Source organism: Orcinus orca, chromosome 11 (genome assembly GCF_937001465.1).
Source record: "Orcinus orca chromosome 11, mOrcOrc1.1, whole genome shotgun sequence".
In the NCBI taxonomy this organism is placed as follows: domain Eukaryota; kingdom Metazoa; phylum Chordata; class Mammalia; order Artiodactyla; family Delphinidae; genus Orcinus; species Orcinus orca.
The window spans coordinates 60960885-60982728 of NC_064569.1; the positions used below are offsets into that span (position 1 = coordinate 60960885).

A 21844-nucleotide genomic window follows, 5' to 3' on the forward strand; every position below is an offset into this window, starting at 1 on the left:
GTATTATGTATATGAGGCTGTAGGAAGTATGCCACAGATATTATATTCATGAAAAATAATTTTGAAAAATAATTTTGAGGAAGTAAAAAAAAAAACCCAGATGCTATATAACATATGGGTGAATCAAAAATATCTTGATAAATTTTATTGTTGCCTTGAAAGAAAAAAAAAGAGGCCTAGAGGAAGTATATTATTGGTGAATTTAACAGATCAATAGGGGTAAATAAACTGAGGTATTAGGTTATGATCCATTTTACCATAATAACAAAAAACAAAATGCATTAACTTTGAAACCAGCAGAAGACAACTTGATCTTTTCAATGGAAAACAGAAAAGGAGAAAAAAGTACCATAAATTAGATAATAAGAAAAGAGAAGAGCAATTAACTCCAAAACAATACCACTTCTAAGAAATGTAAAGTTTGAAATTACTAATAAAGAAGAACACGATCATACTAGAGTAAGATACAAGGATGGAAAAAGACACGCCAGATAAATAAAAACCAAAACAAAGCTGGAGCAGCTATCTTAGTATCAGACAAAACAAAATCTATGACACAATCCACAACTGACAGAATTATAGGATGAGAAAGATAAATTAAGAAGATTTTTTTATACATTCATCCCAAAAACTGTTAGATCAAGCAGTCAATCAATACGCAAAAATAAAGAGAATCTGAACAATACAACTAATATGCCTAAGCTATTGATTTCGGCATATAAATTTTCATACTTATTCACACAGCATTTATAAAAACAGTTTTGTGGCCGTAAAAGAGACACATTAATTTTTTTAAATTAAATGAACTAAGCAGGCAATTAAGAAACTGGGAAGGAAATAGAGCAAACCCACATAAGGAAATAACATTAAAGCCAGAAAAAAAAAGCAATAACAAAAAAAAATGCAAATGGAAAATCAAAACATTAAGATTGAGACAACTGGCAAAACTAATGCAGATACAAAATACAGAATATGAAAGGGAAAAATCAGATTTTTAAAAATATGAATTATACACTAATCAATTTGAAACCTAGATAAAACACATACAGTTTTAGAAGAACATAAAACTCCACAATTGGCACAAGAGAAATTGAAGAGGTCAGTTAGTATGTTATAAAAAAAGAAAAAAAAAAAGAAAAAGGATAAATTCCCCAGGACCTCTAGTTGCCAAATCCCAAAGGCCCAAGTCAATTTTTAGAAGAGTTCCACCAACTGTTGAAGGAATTCCTATCTTATACAAGTTGTTCCAGGAAACAAAGGAAAAAGTAAAAGCTATCTTGTTCATTTCTAGGCAGTTGAAATCTTGACTCTAAAATCAGGGATAGAGTGAGTGAGTGAGTGAGTGAGTGAGTGAGTGAGTGTGTGTGTGTGTGTACAGGCACACACAAGCTCTTTTCACTAATAAATAAGGACCCTAAATAAAATATTAACTGCCCAACTGAGGTTTCCAAAACCATATTTAATATACAATTAGTAGATTCAAAGAAAAAGTCAAAAGACCATCTGAATTGATAAAGGAAAAAAGGTCATAATAAATCACAAACAGACACATTAATGAAGAGATTACATACTCATTCCTGGTTAAGATAAGAAATAAGACAAGGATGCCCATTTTTAATGCTAACATTTAACACAGTATTGAAAGTCCTGGCTAATGTTACAAAGAAAGAAAAATAAACACGCAGTGTGGTGTAATGTGGAAGATTAGAGTTAAAACTGCCACTTGCAGATAAGATCTTTGGGGCTATGTGAGAAATAACAGAACAAATTACTATACAATAAGCGTAGCAAGGTTTCTGGACACAAGATCAACTTTAAAAAAATAATAATCAGTAGTACTCCTTTATCAAGAACAGCCAACCAGAAAATACAATAAAAAATACTATTCACAACAGCAACACAAATATAGAGGAATTAACCAAGAAGAAAACTTTGTAATAAAAGATACAGAATATGATCTGAATAAATACAAGGATATGGATGAGACAATCTAATACTAAAAAGATACTGGAATTCTTAAGAAAATTCTAGTTTTTTGTTATTTTGAGGGTTTTTGTTTTTTTAAGAGAACCCTGATAAACTTACTCTCAACCATACATGGGATAAAGGGCTACAGATGGTAAGATCAACCTTAAAAGTGTGTTCCATGGTGGATGAGGGGTGGTAGAAGAAAGCAACTCACCCTGCCAGATATTAAGACATACTATAAAGCCAGAGTAATTAAGTGGGACAATGACAAAAGAACAAGCAAAAAACCAATGAAGAAGAGTGCTGCTCAGAGACAAAGGTGTTTGTAAGAATTTGATATACAATAAAGGTGGTAACACAAATAAATGGGGGGAAGCATGAACTGTTTAGTGAAGCATTATAAAAACTAGCTCACCAAAAAAGAAAGGAAAGAAAGATGCCTACTGAATATGAAATACAAAGGTGATCTCTAAAGGGATTAAAGACCTAAAGGTAAAAGGTAAAACTAGTCAACAGGAAATGTAGAAGGAGTAATGAAAGACTTATCTTCAGAAGAACAAGCCGTATGTCAAAAAATTTAACAAACATAAAAATTAAGGATTTGTTTAATAGAGGACACCATGGACAAAATTAATAGAAATGACAATAGATTATTTACAAAGTCTAAAACTGATAAGGGATTAAAACCTAGAATACACAAGGACTCCTACAAAACAAGAAAAAGACAGTAAACCAGGGCTTCCCTGGTGGCACAGTGGTTAAGAATGCACCTGCCAATGCAGGGGACACAGGTTCGAACCCTGGTCCAGGAAGATCCCACATGCTGTGAAGCAACTAAGCCCGTGTGCCACAACTACTGAGCCTGTGCTCTAGAGCCCATGAGCCACAAGTACTGGGCACGTGAGTCACAAGTACTGAGCACGAGTGCCACAACTACTGAAGCCCACACGCCTAGAGCCCGTGCTCCACAACAAGAGAAGCCACAACAATGAGAAGCCCGTGCATGGCAACAAAGAGAAGCCCCTGCTCACCGCAACTAAAGTAAGCCCACGTGCAGCAACAAAGACCCAACGCAGCCAAAAATAAATTAATTTTTAAAAAAAGATAGTAAACCCCAAAATGTGAATGGGCAAAAGGGTACAAAATGAGCAACCTAAAAGGCTCACTCGCAATCAGTATGAAAGCAAGCTCAACCCATTAGAAATCAGAAAATACAAGTAAAACAAAATGAGCCTGCACCTCTTAGATTGGTAAAAACAGAAAAACTATAAAGCTGAATGATGTCAATTGTTGGCAAGGACACAAGGGTAAAGCGACCTTCACATACTGGATATAGGCATTGCAGAAAGCACCTGGAAGTACTGAAGGTCTACATATCCCATAATTAACAATTGCACTGATAAGTACATATCCCAAGAAATTCCTACACAGCTCCTTAAGAGGACATACACAAGCGTGAACAACATCACAACTGAATTCGTGTTGATGAAGCTTGGAGACAAACTGGATGACCATCAAGGAAAAAGCATATAATAAAGCATGGTGGACACACATCACAGAGTACCAGGAAACATTTAGAAGCTAGAAACTAATGACAAGAGATACATATAGACAGCAATGTGGAGAGATCTTAGAATTATAAAGTTATGTAAAAAATTATAAGCAGAATAAGATATTTGGGCTATTATTAGTGATTTATATCACCAATGAAATAAATAAGAAATCTGTATTTCTTTTAATTCTGTGCATTTCTAACAAATCTCAGAAATGATTTAAGATCAGTATACTCCCTACGGAGATGAACCAAAATAAACTTTAAAAGACCAACTCTAAACCTGTACTCAGCAAAATTTTAAACTCCCAATAATCCTATACTAGATACTAATGAACACTAGCTTTCCATTGTGACATACATTAAGTCCCAGATGGCCTTAAAAATATACACCTGCAACGTTGATTATAGAAAGATAAATAAGGACTATGAAAAAGAAGAACTTGTACCTTTCAATGTATCCTGTTGGTGTTTCTACCAGACCATCAAGTCTTTCTTGAAGGGCTGCAAGAATCTGAGGATTTTGCATCATCTGAACAGTCAGCTGACGCGCTTTGAAAAAAAAAAGGGCATTGAAAGAAGGATTTTATGAAAATGTATCATGCTATTTGAATAGGACAATCCAATCATGAAACTTTCCTGACTAGCTCATAAATCGCTGGTATGAGTTGAGACGAGCAGCAAGCTAAAGAAAATTCACTCTAGGAAAACCCAGTGTACAGGAAAAGTTCAGATTCTAATGATGTCTAACGTACACCATTTCTCAAGGCCACTGCCACAACTACTATGAACATTATCCTTTCTTTTCCTACTACCTTGTTTTACCCACCTTGTGTTTTGGGAAGCTCAAAGATTCATCCAGATGCCTATCTATGATCCTTGATAACCCTTTGAAGTCAAACAACACATACAAGAAAACTGCAAATACAGTGACAGTTTCAAGCCTGGGACAAAGATGGTCAAATGAATCTGAACGTTTTGTTGATGCTTGTATAATGTGCTTGTGGGTATCTGAACAGAGAAAGTTAACAACTGAGATAGTCAAAAGTTGTAACTAAAGCCAAACAAAATTTGGTTATTAATGGCATCTAAAAATTATATTAAATCTAAAAATAACCTAGATTTATGCAAAACAAATTATTTTGCTATCTTATTTCCTCCATCAATACAGACTTCACCAAAAAATTACGATTAATTTTCCCAATTTGTTTTTAAACATCAATTTACTTCTAATACTGATTTTATTATTGGATGATGTACAGCTGTGATAACCAACATGCTTTCAGAAATACCAATACTGGCCACTAAAGATACAGTTCTGTATCTTTTAAAAAAACGCTGCACAATGAAAGCTGAAGCTAGAAGTTCAGCAGTCTTTTCAGAATAAACCTCATTCTGTCTTAAAAATGAGAAGTTGAGGGGCTTCCCTGGTGGCGCAGTGGTTGGGGGTCCGCCTGCCGATGCAGGGGACACGGGTTCGTGCCCCAGTCCGGGAGGATCCCACATGCCGCGGAGTGGCTCGGTCCGTGAGCCAAGGCCGCTGAGCCTGCGCGTCTGGAGCCTGTGCTCCGCAACGGGAGAGGCTGCAGCGGTGAGAGGCCCGAGTACCGCAAAAAAAAAAAAAAAAAAAAATTGAGAAGTTGAGTCATCTGGTACGTTGATATTCTTGGCTCCTAAGCTACAGGGCATATCCTAAAGCAGTATAATTCCCCACTACCATTATTACCCCCTTTAAAAATAATTTGCTAAAGAAAATTTTGAAATGATTTTGTCTACATTTAATAAATGTCTCTTTTTGATCGGTTGGAATGGATTAAAAACAGACATACACACTACGTATTTTCTACATATTAAATACTAAACATTTTCAAATAAGTCTAAGCTAGTGTTATTTAGAAGCACCACTAGAAACAACTCCTACCACCACCTATAACGTACCTAAATTGAGACATATCTCACAGGCAACTGTTTGCTATGACATCACTCCAGCAGTAGAGCGTACACACAGTGACTTCTGCTAGGTCACTACATCCATTCCCTCCTCGCTTACTACCACTCCTCTCCATCTCCAGCTCCCTCTGCCCCTCCCTTCCTCCCTCCCTCCCTCCCCCTCCCCATCCCAAACATACATTTACACACAAAACTGTTACTGCAGGTTTGGCTAGTCAGTAAAGTGGACAAGTATCCAAAAAGAGAATGATATTTACTACTACCCTCCAGAAGACACGCGCCAGCAATCACTGGCTCCTGAAGGAATTTAAAATAATACCTTTGATTTTTGTTTCTTCACCAGTTTCTTCTTCTTCTACTTCTTCAACATCATCCAAATCTTGATCAAGTTCAGACTGTTCTTTGCTATAATATTATAGTATCACACCAAGGTTCAAATATACCAATTACCCAAAAAAAAAAAAAAAAAATTATAGAAAACTTCAGTTCATTTTCTAGGTGAATATTCCTCTTTCAAAAATATGAAGTAGGAAATCCAAAGGGTGATTCAGTTTTCTAACTTCATATGTAAACAAGGACAAATTGGAAATACTTAAAATTTCATTCAAAAGCATATGGTCTAATATAAAGTTTATACTCTAAGCTTTAAAAATGTGGTTTGACAGGTTGTGATTCAGAGGATGTAATGTCAGAAAGTATGTGCTTTCTACCCAAATCCATTGGTTTCATTCTTCCTAGTAACAGCACTCTGATTTTATATGAGACGGTAATAAACCAAGCTAAAAAGTCTACATAGCCCAGCCTACCTTTCAGCTAGATGTGGCTATATAACCATCTTTTGGCAGTAAGGTAAAAAAAGAGGAATGTAGAATTTTATATATATATATATAAAGCCTCCTTAATAGAATGGTAAACAGCTGGAACCCTTTTCGATATTGCTCCCTCCCTAGAACAGGGATATGATGGCTAGAGCTCCAGCAGCCATGTTGGACCATGAGGCATCCTAGAGAACAGAACTCACCAGCTAAGAATAAATTAAGGAGTCTGGAAAAACAGAAGGATCCTGGATCCCTGGTGGCTGTGGAACAACCACATCAGCCTGTACTTACTATCTTTGGACCTTCCTTTTTTCTTCACTTCATAGGGGAGATGGGGAAGAACAGTAAAAGTTAAGAAGACCTGAGTCTACTTCATGCTTAGAGTAAAGCCAGGAGGATGGACCATTGAAAGAGAAGGTAAAAAGTAATAACATTCTTCCCATTTCATCTTAAAAATCTAGTTTTTGAACATGAGATTACAATCAGCATTAAAATGGGGAATTAGGATATCTAACTCAACATACAGATCATCATACAATTCCTTGTGTTATTTTACATTTTAGTATGGTATTTGGTTAGTCTAGAAATAGCATTTGAAAAATTAATTTTTCATATAGGAACTATAAAAAAGGTCAACTGTATTCTGCTAGAAAAATCTGTTTCTGTCAACAAAGGGAAAAAAAAACAGCCTTCCCATCAGAAACAATACAGATTATTTTGGGAATATCTTTTATTCACTATAAAGTTAAGCATAAAGACAACATGGAACAGCTCTTCCTCCAGTGCCATCTCATTCAATCATTTATTGAACATCTAAAACTTAAAGCTTTAAAACAGAAGTCCACAAACTGTGTCATATGGCCAAATCCAGCCCAGTCCTATTTTTGTAAATAAAGTTTTATTGGAACACAGCCACATTAATTTATGCATTGTCTCTGGCTTCTTTCACACGACAACGGCAGAGCTGAATAGCTGCAACAGAAAACTCATGGCCCAAAATGCCTGAAATACTTACGATCAGGTCCTTTAAAGAAAAAGTCTGCGGACTCCTGCTTTAAAGAACAAGGATCTTCCTCTTCCTCCTACCCTCCTAAGAGCTCACAGGCATCCGACAGTAAATAATGGGGTGGGAAGCATAGGGCAGAATCAAGCTACCACAACCAACTTACTCTTTTTTCGAAGTTTAAGACAAAATGAATGTTAGATGACAGACTGCACATACTCATCTGATCTTAATCCTTCCAAAATCTCCACTAAAATTATGACAAAGGGGTTTTTAAACAAATACTGAAGGACAAGGAGACAAAAAGCAGCAAATTCACCGACAACTGAAATCTAAGTCAGCAGTGGTAGAGCTGAGAACGAGCCTAAACACAGAATCTTAAAAAGGACACTTCTAGAACTAGGGCTTGGGGGCGAAGGTGGATAAAATAGGGAGAACTAAGCAAAAACTAATAAACAGTTAAATCCTTAGATCCTCTTTCTCACTCTAGCAGAACAGTTTCTTCTCTGGACAGGGAACTGGAAGCTCAGACTAGAGGATCACAGATATATACATACTACTGATAGAATGCTGAACGCAGAGACCCCTCCCCAGCTGCCTTCTCCCAAGTTAGTTCCCAAATGTATGGAAGCCGTATCTTTACCCCAACACTCTTTACTGGGGTATGTGACCAGCCCAGAAAAAAATGCCATTCTGACAGTGGGGAGTCTCACAACAAATGTCTGCCCTGGTGAGCCCACATTAAAATCCTAAATTGAAAGCACTCCCCCCCTCCCAACAGTCAAATTCGCCAATTAACTTTTAAAAAACATCCTTCAACTATGCATTTCCCCCACCCAGTCTTAAAGAGCAAACAAGTATTACCTCCTATTTGAGGAAAGCCTCCTACATGGAGACCAAAACAGGAAAGAAAAATTTAAGACCAAACAGACTATACAGGGGAAAGAACATCCAGAGAAAAGATATTACAATCAGTGAAGTAAGAACAAGATGCTATAAAAATAGGAACAGAGAGCAAAGGAACGCTTGAAAACTAAAACAGAAATTTAGAAACTCAATACAAGAGTTAAAAGATAAAGTTTCTTCAGCTTTGCCCAGAAAGAAGAGCAAAGAGACAAAGATGGAAACTAGGACAAAAGGTAATCACAAGAACCAGTCCAACATATAACAGAAGCTCCAGAAATAGAAAATGGGAACAAGACAATCAACAAAATAAGTCAAGAATATTCCCTAGAACTGACAGCTATCAAGTTGCCAGACTGAGAGTCCACCACTGAATGCCTAACAAGAGATTAAAAAAAAAAAGACCTAACAATGTAAAAATTTCTGAACTCCAAAGCCAGAGTAGCTTCCAGAAATAGACATACATGTCTACGTTTTTTAAAAAGTGTTACATACAAATGATCAAGAATTATGACGATTTTGAACTTCAACACAGCAACACTAGAAGCAAGGTGACAATGGAGCAATGCCTTCAAAATTCTAAAGAAAAGTGATTCCTAAATTACAATTCTACACCCCAAATATCAAGCAGAAGGGTAAAATAGTCATCTTCAGTCATGCCATCTCAAAAGAATTTACTTCCCTTGTACTCTTCCAAGGTACTAAACCAAAGAACCAAAAAAAGAAAACATGGGATATAGCAAACAGCACCCAAGAGAGGAGAGACAAAAGGAAACCCCAGGAAGATAAAATAAATCCACAATGACAATTGGCAACCAAGGTCAAGCAATCCACACTGGAGCAGTGTGATTCAGGAGACAATCACTTTGACAGCCATTATCACTAAAATGTCTGCTGCCACTCTTCTTTTTATGCTGAAGACAGTATACATGGGAGGATTGGCCAAATTCGTATAAGTACTTGAATGTGTTGCCCTTATAAGTTTCCTGCCCTCCCACCTCCATGTTCTGCTGCCTACAACAGCTGTGGATAATCACATCATAACCCCTTCATCCTGAAATGTTCTGTTTTACCTATTCCTGAGTTGGCAGACTATTGTGAAATTACAAACAGCAACAAACAGTGCAGGTCACCTCATTCTCCTTCACCATACTTCTGCAAGACATCCATCCACACTAGAACCCTGACAGATGCCAACTTCAATAAACCTATGTTTCCAGGATGTATGACCTTGCCCAATGACTTGTCCAAAATAAGCCCTTGTAAAGACTCAGGAAAGCTGAAGCCAGTCCATGACCCAGATACTCCTTTACTTTTTATTTTCCTACCTTGGACCCTTCAACTAACACTGCTTTTTTCTTTACACAGCTAAGTTTGTAACTGCTATTCAGATTTTCAAAAGTAAACACTGATTAAGAATTTGTAGGTTGTAAAACTCTAAAGAAAAACAAAGAAGTGAATTAGACAAAAGGCAAGATAGTACTGACACCTCTGGAGAGAAAAGGAGGATGCAATTGAGAAGGGGCACACAGGGCTTCTAAAAGTAATGATCCATTTTTAAAAACTTGTACACAAGTGTACTGTTATTCTTTAAATTCTACACATAAGCTTCACACACTTTTTATCTTATATGTATGATACTTTACAACGCAAGTAGTAAAATCTTTGAGAAATGGTAAAAATGAATTCTCCAAATATTTATGACTCATTATTGTGCTCAGCACTTCCCTAAGAATAAATACTGACAAACGGTTTACTATATTTATGACAGTGATTATGTATACTATATTTTGTCTTGAATACATTGTACCCAACTTTTAAAATAGCAGGCACTAAAGCATGTCATTACCATACATTTTCATAGTACATAATTTGTACTGCTGTTAACTACATCACACGGTACAAAGTGATGCCAAATCTGAAAAAGGAACCAACTATCTGCCACTTACTTGTCGATGTCTGCCATGTTGTATGAACGCCAAATATCTATGGAGAGAAACATCAATGTTAAAAAGAAAGAGCATACGACTTATTTATAACCAATAAAAACATTTGAAACCAAAACCTTTAAATGAATATCACGTTAAAACTATTTCAAGAAAAAACACGGAACACAGACACTAGTCACTGAAGTAATTTTTCAGAGGATGCTGCTTACAAGTTACTACTTGGCATTCAGAATCTATTGGGCAAGGGTTTTTACAATAGCACTGTTGGTGAAAATCTAATGTATGCTAGAATCACAGGAAAGGAACAATACAAAGAGTCTTTATTCAAATTCCTTTAACAATCATGAATGGTCAATTTTTGCTTAAATTTCTGGGCTGCTTAGTACCTCACAGATCAAACCCAGTTGATTTTTTTTTTACTTTGACAAGTTTTCACATATATATACACCCGTGAAACCATCATCAAAGTCAAAATAATGAACATTATCCATCACTCTCAAAGTTTTTCCCCTGCCCTGTTAGAACACCTCCCTTCTCCCCTTCCTGCTTCCCACCCCAGGCAACTGTTGCTCTGCTGTCACTCTAGTTCATACTTTCTAGAATTTTATAGAAATGCCATCATACAGTATGTACTTTTTTCCCCCCAGTCCGGCTTCTTTCATTCAGAAAAATTATTGAGATTCATCTATGTTGTAGTATTTATCAAATATTCATTACTTTTTATTGTATAATGGTATTCCATAGAAAACATATATTCTATTGTACGTTTAAATATTCAGCTGCTGATGGACATCTGGGTTTTCTTTTGGCAGGGGGCTATTATAAATAGAGCTGCTATGAGCATTTGTGTATAAAAGTCTTTGTGTGGACAACTGTTTTACCTCTCTCAAACCCACTTGATTTTTACAGTATTAATTTTTATCAAATTCATGTTAAAAAGTTAAAATCTGCCACATGCTGTACTGTACTCATTATGCTCCCCCTGGAGATCTTTTTTTTTTTTTTTAGTTTAATAATTCTTGTTATCAAATGTCAGCCCTTTAAACTATTTAATGGCAGTTATAAAAAGCTCTGGTCCCAATCTATGTCAAGTAAACCTTCCTCATCTCCGCGAATGTACCTCATGTCACATCACTGAATACCACCACACCCCCAGCCTACCCCGGATATGCTGGCACACTGTCCATAATGTTCTTGGTTGTCAGACCTGAATACTGTTAGGACTGATCAGAGCATGTCCTAAGTTCTTTTGTACTATAAGATTAGTATTAATTTAGACAATACTGCTTTTAGAAAACCAAAACCTTATAAAATAGATAATAAAAACCTGCTGTACAAAAAATAAAATTAAAACAAAAAGGAAAGCCAAAACTAAGACAAAATGTGTTACACTGAGCCAGAAAAATGGCTGAATGCCATAGGTAATGCACAGATTACTTTTTAAAAAATTAAGGTTAGAATCCCACATTAAAATCAATTTTTAATCTTTTAAAAATTAAAACCTTAGTTTAACTCACAAGATGCTACAAGATGTGATTCCTCATACCAACATGCTTAATATGCTTTTCACTTAAAGAATTAAGAGTTACTGATTTTAGCAGTGAAGTGCTTTCATTTGGAATAGTATTGCTGATCCAACATCCACCCTTTAGACAATTTAGAAATATTTCTTCCTAATGTATCCTACTCTATTTTATACACTTTCTGTTTGCTGTAAATAATTTCTAACAGCATTGATAAATTTCTCTAGTGATGCTGGCTAATTAGCTAGCATTAACAAAACATTTAGCAAAAAATTATGAAGATACTAATTCAAAAATAAGAAAAATATTCAATCAGTCGAAGAAACACAAGCGGGATTCAAACTTGTCTACGAAATCAGAGTAAGGATTTTCTTTTAATGCAGGGAAAATTATGGTGAATATGCATTCTTAAATATGGCTAGTGTTCCTTTAAACCATTATCTTTCTGGAGAGCACTTTGGCCATGGGAATAACAAAAGCCTTAAATATGTCCATCTCCAGCCTTGGTTATTCACTTATGAGAACCTACCTTGAAAAAAATTAAAGGGTCTCAGGGTCTGTAAATGTTTCATGCTCACCTAATAGGTTCTTCCCAGTCCTACGCATTCTTTGGCTCTCAGCTCAAAGATTTACTTCTTCAAGACAGGACAGGCTGGCATTTACTTCTTCAGAGATGCCTTCTCCAACTTGTACATCCTGGCTAAGTAAGATTTCTGGGTTGTACACACTCCTATAAAGCTCCATTTCTTTCCATCATACGATGTCTCAAGTTTGTAATTATAAATTATTGTGATTATTTGACTAATGTCTGTCTCCCCACAACTGACCAGGCCATAAAATTCATGATTACAGGTATTATATCTGCTTTTTCCAATCACTGCATCATATCCTTCAGAGGAGTATAGAAAGTATACAAAGCAGTATACAAAAAAAAACTTAGTATTAATGTGCATACAATGGAATGCTGTGCAATAAAAAAATGAAGCAGATCTGAGTTGATATGGAAAGAGCACCAAAGCAGGGGTAAAGGATGTATGGCAAAATCCAATCTGGATATATATGAATGTGCATACTCATACATGTACATACTTTCTTATGAATAAGACATTTCTGGAAAGATACACCAGAAACCTAACAGGAGCTACCTATAAGAGAGAAAAGATTGGAAGTAAATGAGAACTTACGTTTCATTCTGCATTATTCGGTTTTCCTATACAGATACTTATTTAATAACATTTTAGAATTTGCCGGGTTGAATATACAGTGTAGTAAATCCAGCAATTATCAAAAGTATGAAACAAAAAACACCCAAAACTTCTAAATTCAAATTTTTATATCATTTTAACATGTTCACAGAAAAATGGTTACACTTCTACCCTCAGTGTCCACCTTGTGGCATTACATTTAGAATTCAAACTCTTATAATGAAATTCTTTTGATTCTTTATTACAGAGGATTCAAGATACAACAAGATGGCATTCACTTCTTCAGAGATGCCTTCTCCAATCTGCGCATTCTGGCTAAATTAGGTTTCTTGGTTGTATACACTTTTGTTTTTTAAAGAAAAGTATGCCAAATTTTGCAGTCAGATCATTTGGGTTGACACCAGCTTTGTAGCAATCTAGCTCAGGCAAACAACTTCTGGCCTTATTTCATCATCTTCAAAAAACAGGAGAAAATTTTTCCCTCATTGTATTTCTCTTATTAAGAAGCAAATTCATGTAGAAGATTCGTGTTTGACACCTAGTTAACACTCAATAAACACACACAATGTTTTTCATTCTGTCCATTTTGAATTACCCTTTACATGGGGTCAGTGTTCCTGCAAAATAATTAGCTAGAATGATGGCTAAAAAGAGCTTCTTTCAGTTTTGACAAATGCAGACTGACCAGTAAATGCACCATGGCAGTATAAGATGTTAACATTAGGGGAAACTGGGTAATGGGCATACGGGAACTCTGAACTACAACTTTTCTGTAAATCTAGAATTACAAATAAATCAAAAAACTAAAAATAAAGGAGCTATTCCCATACCCAGATTCAAAACCAAGGAGTGGACGCAAAAATCTGCATTTGAAATAAGAAACCCAGCTTCTGAGGCAGGTGGCCCTCAAACATTCAGATCACACTGAAAAACACAAGTTTAGGTTAACACCTGCATTGATTTTTTTTTTTTATTGCAGTCAACAACATTAAGTAAAATCAATGAGAATTTTATTTATCAGACATGAAATTGCTTTCTAAGAGTTCTGAAGAATTTCCACTCCTGGTAGTGACAAGTTAGATTATTCAGACCAACTCTACCAATGAAAACTAATTAAAAGTACAGAATAAAATATCTGTTAAAATCTTAAAAGCATGGGAAAATGTTAATAAGATAGTAAGAAATTACTAACACAAAACTGAAGGCAAAACAGGAAGCAAAAGGATAAGTAGAAGGAAGCCGCTTTTGCCCTGAGGGCAACTGCCAATCAAATTTGAACTACTGTCTGGTGAAACCAAAAGCCCTGGACTTATTCAAGGTAGGAAATCTTTATAGCAAACCTCCCAAATTAAGCAGGAACCTCAAAGTGCTATATTCTCAGAGATAATACACAAGTCCTCCTGTTCAAAAGCCCAAATTCACCTCATCTGCACTGCACCCAAAACCTTAAGCTATGAGCTTAAAGCCATCTCAGCATTCCTAGGCACCTGCATATCCAAATGTAAACGAAAGGTGCCTTCATCCTAGACCTTAAATAATTCATAAAGTAATTTTCGAGAACAATAGGGGCAACAGAAAAGAATACAACAGAAGCCCATCCTATGAATGGACTTAAATATTGTCAAAAAGACCACACAGAAAAAACAATCATGCTTATTAAGTTTGAAAATACAGTGTCTGTAGCAGTACCTACAAGAAACAGTCATTTACTAAATAAAGGTGATAGAGCAAATCTGGCAAAGAACTAAACAGAACTTCTAGAAATAAAAATAACAGAAATCAAACCAAATGGGCAGGTTTAACAGTAAACCAAACACAGATGGAGAGAGAATTAAGTGAGCTGGAAGTGAGCTTAGAAGAAATCTTCCAAAGTATGGCAGAGACTAGAGGATAAAAAATACTGAAAAAGCATTTTAGGACACAATAATGTCTAAAAAAGATTTAATACAAGTTCTAGGAGTAGAGGACAGAATGGGCAGAATATCTGAAGAAATAAATAGCTAAGAATTTTCCAGAAGTAATGAAAGACAAGCCCTACAAATTCCAATCAGAATAAATAAAAAACCCACACTTAGATATATGAGTGAAAATGTAAGACAATAGGGACAGAAGTCACCTCAAAAAGCACACAGAGAAAAGACTTAGATTAACTTCAAAGGCACAAAAGACTGACTACTGTTTTCTCTTCAATAGACACCAAAAGACAACAGAACGTACTGTGTGCTCAATGTGCTGAAAATAACTACGGATCTTAGAATATTACACCCAACCAAAACATCCTTTAAGAATGAAGGTGAGGGACTTCCCTGGTGGCACAGTGGTTCAGAATCCGCCTGCCATTTCAGGAGACACGGGTTCAAGCCCTGATCCGGGAAGATCCCACATGCTGAGAAGCAACTAAGACCGTGTGCCAAAATTACTGAACCTGTGCTCTAGAGCCCACAAGCCACAACTACTGAGCCCATGTGCCACAACTACTGAAGCCCACACACCTAGAGCCCAAGCTCCGTAACAAGAGAAGCCACTGCAATGAGAAGCTCACACACCACAATGAAGAGTAGCCCCCGCTTGCCGCAACTAGAGAAAGCCTGCGCGCAGCAACGAAGACCCAACGCAGCCAAAAATAAATAAATTTAAAAATAAGAATAAAAGTAAAAAGTTTCCTTCAATTAAAAAAAGAACGCAGGTGAAACAAATATCAGGCAAAAATATCTCCAGCACTCTCATTAATAAATGCTGTTAAGTATATTCTTCAGGCAGAAGGCAAGTGATCCCAAACACGAGAGCTAAAGATACAAGAAGAAATAAGAGGAAATAAGGCTATCAGCGTATACCTAAACAAATATTTTAAAAGACATAATATCACCACTGTGTAGTGTTAAATTTAAACTACCATAACACTGTCAGTGGTGAGAATAAGGGGGGGGGAGGAAATGGATTATTCTAATGTTAAGTAAGCATGTTATAATTTCTAAGGTGACTCCAAAATTTCAGAAAGAGAACATGTAGCTTCCGAAGTACAAGGAACACCAAGTAAATTATACCTATTTTTACATCAACCTAAAAGAAAAACAGGTTTTGGACAAATAAAAAGTACACACACACAAAAATCAGATTTAAACCTAATCATAGTGATTACATAAATCAACTAAAGGCTCCCTTTTAAAACTGTCAGACTAGATTTAACAAAATCCAACTGCATCCCACTTATAAGAAACACATCTACAACGTAAGAATACAAAAAGCTTCAAAGTAGAATACAATCCTTAACCAAAAGGTGGTATCACTGTTTTAAAGTTTAAAGAGGTTAAAGTTTACGACAAAAGGTTCAACCCACTACCCAAACAATATATGTTACAGAAGATCTCAGTGGAAAGACAGCTCATAACATGACTGAAGGCAAATCTTAACCCAAGAACTTGAACATGAAGAAAATCTTCCATTGGAGAAAGAGGGGGAAACAAGTGATTCAATCAGACCATCATTTGATTATTCTGTGGTCTCATAATAGCTAGATGTCCAGACATCAAATGACCTACCATTTCAGTGTACCTGATTCTGTTCTCCTTACTTTCAATGAGAAGGAAAGAAAGCTAATATTCATGGAGCTTACTCTGTAGAAAATTATTACATGCTTTCCTCTTATTTGCAGATTAGTAAGCAACTTGCTCAGCAACACACAAGTGAAAAAACTAGGAATTAAAATCTGACTTCCAATACCCATGCCAATTCCACTATTCCAAAAGCCAAGGGGCCTCCCCTATCAGCCTACTGCTACATAATTATACAGTAACCTATAGTTATATTCCTTTACAGAAAACGACTACTTCATGGTGAAACAGCCAATCATTAAAAACTACAAATGTTTTAGGAATTCCCTGGCGGTCCAGTGGTTGGTTACGACTCCGCACTTTTACTGCCCGGGGTGTGGGTTCGATCCCTGATTGGGGAACTAAGATCCCACAAGCCATGCGGCACAGCCAAAAATACAAAAGTAAGAAAATAAGAATTAAAAAATAAAAATTTTTAAAGAATTAAAAAAAAAAAAGAACTACAAATGTTTTAAAGCAAAAGAGTTCAAGGGAGCCAGTAACATCCCAAGGAAAACATTTCCCTTTACTTCAGACCTCATATCTCATTCCAAATGCATTTGAAACAAATCTGTATTTTGGACATTGCTGTTCTATTAACAATTTCGGTGGTCCAGGGGCTCAGTACTTTACTTGATTCCAGCACAACACATCTCATTCTTTATGCTTTTTTCACTTCAGGGATATCAAAAGTCAACCTAGAAGTGACTTTTGTATTACACTCCCAAGCCAAATGAACTCCTATTTGAGAACACTATCTTCTGTTCAAGGGATCAAGGGATCATCTGACCCAACAGCAGAGAAACATACTGATATTTCTTGAAAATTCACTCAGCATTAACAAACTAAAACAATTTATTCACATATCAGACATATGTTGGAAGAAATCTTCAGGATTGTAAGTGCTTGAACTTTCCCTTGAAGCCCATTGGAACCCAAGCAGGGTGCTTTTAAATTCCCAGCAGATGTATACAGTGTAAATTTAAGTCAAGGGAACTCCCTTTAAACCAATATAAAATCCTTATTATAAATCATCATTGTTCAATTATGTAACCTTGGATAAGTTCTTTAACTGCTCTGTACCTCAGTTTCCTCATCAAAATGTTGATACCAGCTATCTCCAGGAGCATTAAATGTGTTAATATACACACAGAGTAAAACATTGCCTGAATAATCATGCAAGAATATTTTCTGCCTGTTGTGCTCTTCTTATGTACCCTCTTTACCTGAGAAAATAATTCAAATTAATAAACTCTTCAAAATTATAGCCTCCTTTCCCAAAAAAAATCACAATGTACAAAACTTCTGAGCAAGTAAAAATACATCAAACTATGTAGCAGTAAAAGGCACAGTTGGTAACCAGAAGTGTAGAGGCCACTTTCCATGGCAAGCCGAGTAATGTGATCTAGTGGGCTGCAGTCAGAGTACTAAGCAACTTACTTACAAGGATGAGTGAAAGCAACCGTGCTCACCTTCTAACCCCTACTCTGCCCAACAGGGAGAGAACTTACTCAGATGAAATTAGTATGAAATGGGTCTTAATGTTGCCGTTTTAACAAATTCCTTCATGTAAAGAAGGTTATAGATACTACACTATCTCCCACTTCCCCCACTTTCTTTTTCTTCAGGGCACTCATCACAACTCAACACTTTATATCTAGACAACCAATTTGCCTGTTTGGCTCATGAAATAAGGTGTATGTCCAAACAGGAGTTAAAATATTTACTCAAAGAATCAACTAAGAACACAAGTAATTACAGGTTTGATTAGACTTGAGAATATGAATAGATTGTTCATTAGTTTTCTAAATTGATCAGGGTTCATCCCCTTTCATTAATATTTCAAATTTACAATCAAGCAGAAAATAAAGTAAGCAAAGCAGTATGTTGACATCTTCATACCTTTAAGTCAATCAGATTCTACCTTTTTTAGCCCCTTTTCCTGCAAAAGGACGCTGTATGAATACATTTTGGGGAGTTTAGAATCAGTCAGTCATCTCGAGGCAATATGGGCAAGTTGAGTAAGTAATAAAAGAAATAGCACCTGGATTAAATTAGTTCTGGTACAAGTGTTGGGTGTGTTTTTTTTTTTTATCTCTAGAGTACAAGGGTGTCACATTTAGTATTAGCTTAGTAATTTTCCCTGTCAATAGGTCCTATATCAAAAATAGGTACTTTGCAACATATACATTTTATCAAAGTTTTCAGAGTGATATAAAAGGACCAGTCTTCTTAAAAAGTAAATGGCACATTTTAGATTTGTGCCGTTAATTTGAACTCAGAAAACTTAGAAAGAAGCATGAGATTTAGCCCCAGAAGATCACTGTAAACCTCATTGACCAACGGTCAGCTTTAAATAAGTTTTTCTAAATATAAGGTTTTTCCCTTAGCCAAAGGTGTATTACTAAGTACGTATAGAAGTAGGATTAATTAAAGCCGACAAGAAAATAGGAACTAAATACTATTCTGCAAAGTTATTTTGATGCTACGTATTTTCAAAAATGGCAAATTTCATTTTCCAGCTCAGCTCTCCTGAAATCAGGCAAGCAGTTTTAAGTTGTGAGCTTTTAAAGTGCAGTCCTTACAGTATAATCAGACAGTGAGAGAATAAAATTGGGGCTCCTTGAGGACATCATGTGCCCGGTTCTTGTACTCGGAAAACCCAGCCCTCCCCTAAAGGACCTCATTACCCGTCTCCCTGCCCTGCCTCTTTTTTTGAGGGCAAAGCGGGCGCACTGACAAGGCAGCAGACTACACACTTCGCTCAGTACGTTTACATTGACGCCGCATTCCACCCCGTAATACCTCCTCCACCATAACCCCACTCACCTTAAAAACAAAACAACTGGTTAACTATCTTAGACTGGGAACGTGAACAAAGGAACTAATTTGTAAGAAAGCAATAGAAGTCCTAGAAAAATTAAAGACATTGCAGGCCAAATCCTTTACTTCCACCTTAGAACTGTTCCGGCTTAGACTGATTAGGATCAATTCTCCCCAAATAAAAAACCCTGGTCAAGATACCCATCCTAATTCTAATTTGTACTTGAGATACACAAAAGAATCTCTTGTTAATAACAGCTAACGTAAGCGCTTTACACGTGTTAATTCTTTAAAATCCTAGCAGTGGAGGTCCTGCTTCATCATTCAGCACCTAACGTTCACACTTTCCTCCGGTACCAATAAAAAGACTAAGACCAAAGAGAAGCAGGGAAGAGTTGGAAACCCAAGGGCTGGACTTATTGGCTCACTATTCATTTTCACGTCCCACCATCTCCACAACTTCCAGTAAAGTAGGGACAACCAGACAGGGGTCTCCAATCAGGCCCCGCCGGCGACCACGTGCGGAGGGAAGCCGCCGGGGGTTTCCCCTCCCAGACCCATCGCCGCCTACAGTGGGCGGGGAGCCCAGGAGCCTCGCTGCCTCCCCGCCCCCTCCCCGCCCAGGGGCCTCGTCCCCTCACAGCCCCTCCCTCCCATCGGAATTCGCAGCCTCCGCGGTTCTTTCCATCCCCCAGCGGCCTCCCTCAGAGTATTATTTTTGAGTGAGCGGGGGCGTCGAGGCGGCGGTGGGCTACAGACCTGGGCCCGGGCCGCACCCCAGGCGCCTGCCGGTCCCTAGTGGCGCAGCCGCCGCCTCCTCCGGGCGCCCGGGCGTCGCCGCGGCCTCGCTCCCGTCCGCGCTGAGAAGCTGGTGGAGCTCAAAAGCTCGGTGCAGACTAGCACGCGGGCCGCACCGACCCCCGCGCTTGTCCTGATCGGTTCCCCAGAGAAGCGCCGGCCGATCCCAAGGGCCCTCTCCGACTGCGGGGTCGAGACTCCGCAAACGGCTTGGGCTCTGGCCTCACAGGACGGCCCCGGAGGCCCGGGCGGCCAGCAGCCCCCGCTCGCGGTTCCCCGTCCCTTCACCCCCTTCCCTCCGCGCAGGCCGCCTCTACGTCCCCCCTTCCCCTTCGAGTTCCCGTCCGTTACCGGTGGGTAGCACGGGGAGCCAGGCGGCCGGAGCTGCGCAGGCAGTGACTCAGGGCGGCGGCGGGAGGAGCAGAAGGCGGCGCGGCGAGCAGATGGCGCTAAAAAAGACCCGAGAGCCCGCCGCTCGCGCTCATATACAATTAGCGTCAGCACGTAGGGCCCCCGCCACCGCCCTCCCCCTGGCCTCGCCGTCTCCTAGCAACGCGAGCGGGAGGCGGGTCCAGGGCGGGTTGCCTAGCAACAGAACCGTCCTTCTTCCCCCCCCCCCCCCCCCCCCCCGCGACCTCCAAACCTCCCGCGCCAAGCTTGGGTTCCTCGGGTTCCCGCCTCCGCCCCTTACTACGCCTCCAGCCATCTCTTTTCTACCCGCTTCGCTGGAAAGGAACTCGCAACCCCTTCCGTTCCCGGGAAGGGCCCAGACCCGCCAGCCTCGCCCCCCGCTCACCTCGTCCCCCTTGCGTGGTACTGGGAAGGGTGAGGGCAGGGGGCCAGCCACCGGGTCCCGGCTTGCCGCATCCTAACGGCGAGCGCTCCTTAGTTCCCGACGCTGTCACGGCCTAATTCCTGCAACTCTCCGGTCCCCGGTAACCATTTTCTCTCCCCGCCCATTTTTCCCCCTCAGAACAACAGTTCTTTCCTTCTAACCACTTCGGCGGCGTCTTCTACTGGTTTTGCTTCTCCTAACTCAGTGGGTATCCGTGGCTTCCGGGGATGCTCTTCATTACTACCTCTCCATCCTTCTACCAGACTTGCGATCCTTTAGGACTTTCGATGGATGAAAATAGCATGTTTGTGTATTGTCTGGATGCTTTATAATGAGGACAGTGTTGTTTCATCTTTTTGAAAAAGTAAATCCCATGTAAAGCCTCAGGGCCTGTGAAACCTCATGGCTATTTTTCAGTTGAAGCTGGATTGACTAATATTAACTCTTAAAACAGTGGTTCTCGAAGTGTGGTCTGAGGGTCCCCAGACTCTTTAAAGGGGAAAGTCAAAAGTATTTCCATAATAATACTAAAATGTTATTTGCCTTGGCACTCTCATTCTCTCATAAGTGTAGAGTGGAGTTGTACAGAGGCTACATGACATGTGATATGGAAACACTGAAAACAGAAGCAAATATTAGAATCCAGTCATCTGCTGTTCAACCAGATGTTAAAGAGATTTGCAAAAACATGAAACGATGCCACCTACTCAATTTTTTTTGTTTTGAAAAGTAGTTACGTTTCATATAAAAGATTCTTTTCTGTTAAAATGAAATGAAATAACGAATGTTTAAAATGAAATAACGAATAACTACTCTTAAAATTTCTTAATTTTAATTTCAAATATGATAATATAGGTATCTATAATACACATAAAAGTTCTTGGAGTCCTCAATTTTTAAGAATGTAAAGGGGTCCTGAGATTAAAA

At 38.2% G+C, this 21844-nt stretch overlaps 1 protein-coding gene across 4 annotated transcripts in view; it reads right to left on the bottom strand.

The window, feature by feature from the left end:
- The window catches only part of NAP1L1 (nucleosome assembly protein 1 like 1), a 32561-nt gene extending 11991 nt beyond the window's left edge, over nucleotides 1-20570 (bottom strand). For 3 of the 4 annotated variants that reach the window (XM_049695010.1, XM_049695009.1, XM_049695008.1), the window contains exons 1-3: nucleotides 10144-10175; nucleotides 5790-5875; nucleotides 3970-4072 (exon numbers count right to left, since the gene is read on the bottom strand). In XM_049695010.1, coding sequence (XP_049550967.1) covers nucleotides 3970-4072; nucleotides 5790-5875; nucleotides 10144-10160 — 206 coding nt within the window. In that variant the 5' untranslated portion in view covers nucleotides 10161-10175. Of the gene's footprint in view, nucleotides 1-3969; nucleotides 4073-5789; nucleotides 5876-10143; nucleotides 10181-20433 lie in introns of those variants that run through there. The other variant, XM_049695011.1, reaches the window with a different exon arrangement.
- Between the last annotated feature and the right edge of the window lie 1274 nt (nucleotides 20571-21844).